General features: G+C 67.4%; 1 protein-coding gene across 1 annotated transcript in view; it reads left to right on the forward strand.

Moving 5' to 3' along the window:
* The first annotated feature begins 2,375 nt into the window (after positions 1–2,375).
* ABR (active BCR-related) overlaps positions 2,376–2,527 on the forward strand; it is a 20,412-nt gene continuing 20,260 nt past the window's right edge. The window contains exon 1 of the mRNA XM_010573691.1: positions 2,376–2,489. Within this exon, the coding sequence (XP_010571993.1) occupies positions 2,376–2,489 (114 nt within the window). The remainder of the gene's footprint in view (positions 2,490–2,527) is intronic.

Here is a 2,527-nt window from a genome sequence, read left to right on the forward strand (position 1 = left end):
GGGTGCCCGCTCCCCCCGGGGACGGGGGGGCTGCCGTCCCCGGTGTGTGCCCCGGACCGGTGGGCTCTTGGCAGGGCAGTGGGCGTCTCTGGTCCCTCGGGACTGGGGTGGGGAGCGACAGCCTGGCCCCGGGCTGGGGGACACCCCCCTGGGGGACACCCCCCGTCCCCCCCACGGGCGCTGGGGAAGCTGCCGTGGTCCCGCAGCGAGCTGGGGCTTGGCCGGGGCAGGAGGCCGGTCTAAGAAAACATGATTTTTTTTTTTTTTTTTTTTTTTGTCGTGGAAAGAGTTAAGCCCTTAACCCGGATGCTGAGGCAGAGGAGGCGAGAGGTGTGGCTTCCTCCCCAGGGCCCGCTGCTGCGCAGCATCCTCCTCCCGCCACCCAGCGCGGCCCCACGGCGGTCCCTAGTGGGTGGGTGCCGGTCCTCTGCCACCCCGCTGAGCGAAGGACCCTGTACCCCCCGGGACTGGGTCCAAACCACCCGGGTTTAGGGTCCCTTGTCCCCCAACGGGACGTTGGGCAACAGCCCTGCGAGTCCCAGCCCTGACACCCCGGTGCCTTGGCGATGGGATGTGCTGGGGGCGATGGGCTCCCAGTAGGGATAGCAGAGGGTGGCTCTGGGGAAGCAGGGGTTTGGGGGGGAGATCCTGGGGATGCTGGCAAAGTGGTGCCCTTGGACACTGGTGGGAGCGTGTTGGGGCTGGACGCAGGCAGTAAAGCCGGCTTGGTTGGCACTAACAGGATTGGGAAGTGTTGGAGCTCAGCACCGGCTCTGCCTCCATCTCTTTATCTAGAGCTGTTTGCGCCAGGGCTTAGTGGAGAACCATCTGAATACTGGCACGTTTAATCCTACGTGTCCAGCCTCGTGATGGGCACGGGCTTGCATGCGGGTCCTGTTGTGGCCAGTGGCACAGGGTGCCGGGCTCGCCCCCATCGTTCTTCTCCAGTGAGGTGGGACTGGTGTCGCTGCCTTTCGGAGGGCTGGAGGAGGTTTCTGATGGGGCATCTCTTCTTGCAAGCTCTTGGTGCAGCTGTGACCATACCTGGGGCCGCCGGCTGCTGGATGCAGACAGAGCCTGTCTCTCCTTCTCCCACCTGGGAAACGCAAGCGCCATGGTCATGGTGTGGGGTGGTGGCCCCAGTGCTGCTGGGTTTGGATGGCTTTCCCCCGGGCAGGGAGCATTCCCTGCTCTGGGGACCCAGCCACGGTGGGCAAGGGTCCCGGTGCTCTGGCACAGACCCCTCTTAGCAAAGGCTGGGTAAAGCTTGAGCTGTGGCATGGACGCAGGGCTGGGCACGGGCTCTGGAAAGTCCCCGAGTCTGTGTCACTGCCCACTTCTCGCAGCAGGAGTTTGTTCCAGGATTGGACAGGCACAGGGAGGAGAGCTAGCTCCTGCAGGCAGAGCACGTGTGGCCGCTGGTTCCCCTTTTACTGCCGAGGAGCAGGGGGGAAACTGCTGAAACAGCTCTTGCGTTAGCATCCCCTCCTCCAGCCCGGTCTTGCCCCATTTGCCAGGGCCCACGATGTCCCTTGCAGGCGTCACGCCACCGCTCGTGTCCCCGCTCCCCGGCTGCCCCGGGGGTTGTGGTCTGACTGGGGCAGCGGCGAGGTGCCAGCGCTGATCCCCATGGGATGCAGGGCAGATGCTGCAGGAAGGCACACGTCTCAGAGTCCCCCCTGGGGCAGGGAGAGGTCCGGTACCCTTCTGGGGGTGCAGAGCCAGGTCCCCTTACGGGACCAGGCGATGCCGCTGCCCTCCAAGGTCACTTCTCCCTCGGGCGAGGGTACGGGGGGGGACACCTGGCGGGGGACAGGGGACCCTTCCCCATGAGTCTCGCTGGCGTTGTAGGGAAGAGCGTTGTACCGGCGTTGGGAAGAGCTGGCTGGGAGAAGGCGGCTGCTGCCGCTGCGCGCCCCAGCCTTGACCGCATGCCGCCGGCGGAGCAGCCCCACCTCCAGCGCCAAGAGATGCATTTCCTGTAGCGAGCGTGCAGGGCGGAGCGGCGGGGCTGGCTGGGGTGTAACGGCGGCGGGCAGCGGCCCTCCACCGCCGGCGGCCCCCTCCGGGGGTGAGCGGAGACCCCGGGGAGAACCGGGTCGTTCCTCTCGTCCCGCCATCGGTGACCCCAGAGTTGCCGTCGTCGCCGCTCGGCAGCGGTCGCGCGGCCGCCTTCGGGAAGCGCCTGTCGCTGCGGCGGGAGCCGAAGGCCTGAGCCGGGGCAGGCGGGAGAACCGGGGATCCCATAATGGCTTCTTTCATCCCGCGGCGGTGGCCGGCGGCCAGGGCTGAGTCAGGCCGGGCCAGCTCAGCCGCGTGAGCCCCTCGCCCGGAACCTCGCGGGGTCCCCATCGCCCCCCGCTGCCCGGCCGGCCATGGAGGAGGAAGAGGAGGCCATAGGGTACCTGGATAAAGTGCTGGAGGATGAAGATGACTCTGAGCCAGGAACCCCCACCAGCCCCGGGTCTCCGTTCTCGGCCGGCGAGAAGGTGGGCGGCGGGGGCACCACACTCCCGTGCTGGGGCGG

Source organism: Haliaeetus leucocephalus, unplaced genomic scaffold, assembly GCF_000737465.1.
Source record: "Haliaeetus leucocephalus isolate CR32 unplaced genomic scaffold, Haliaeetus_leucocephalus-4.0 Scaffold395, whole genome shotgun sequence".
Taxonomy (NCBI): Eukaryota; Metazoa; Chordata; class Aves; order Accipitriformes; family Accipitridae; genus Haliaeetus; species Haliaeetus leucocephalus.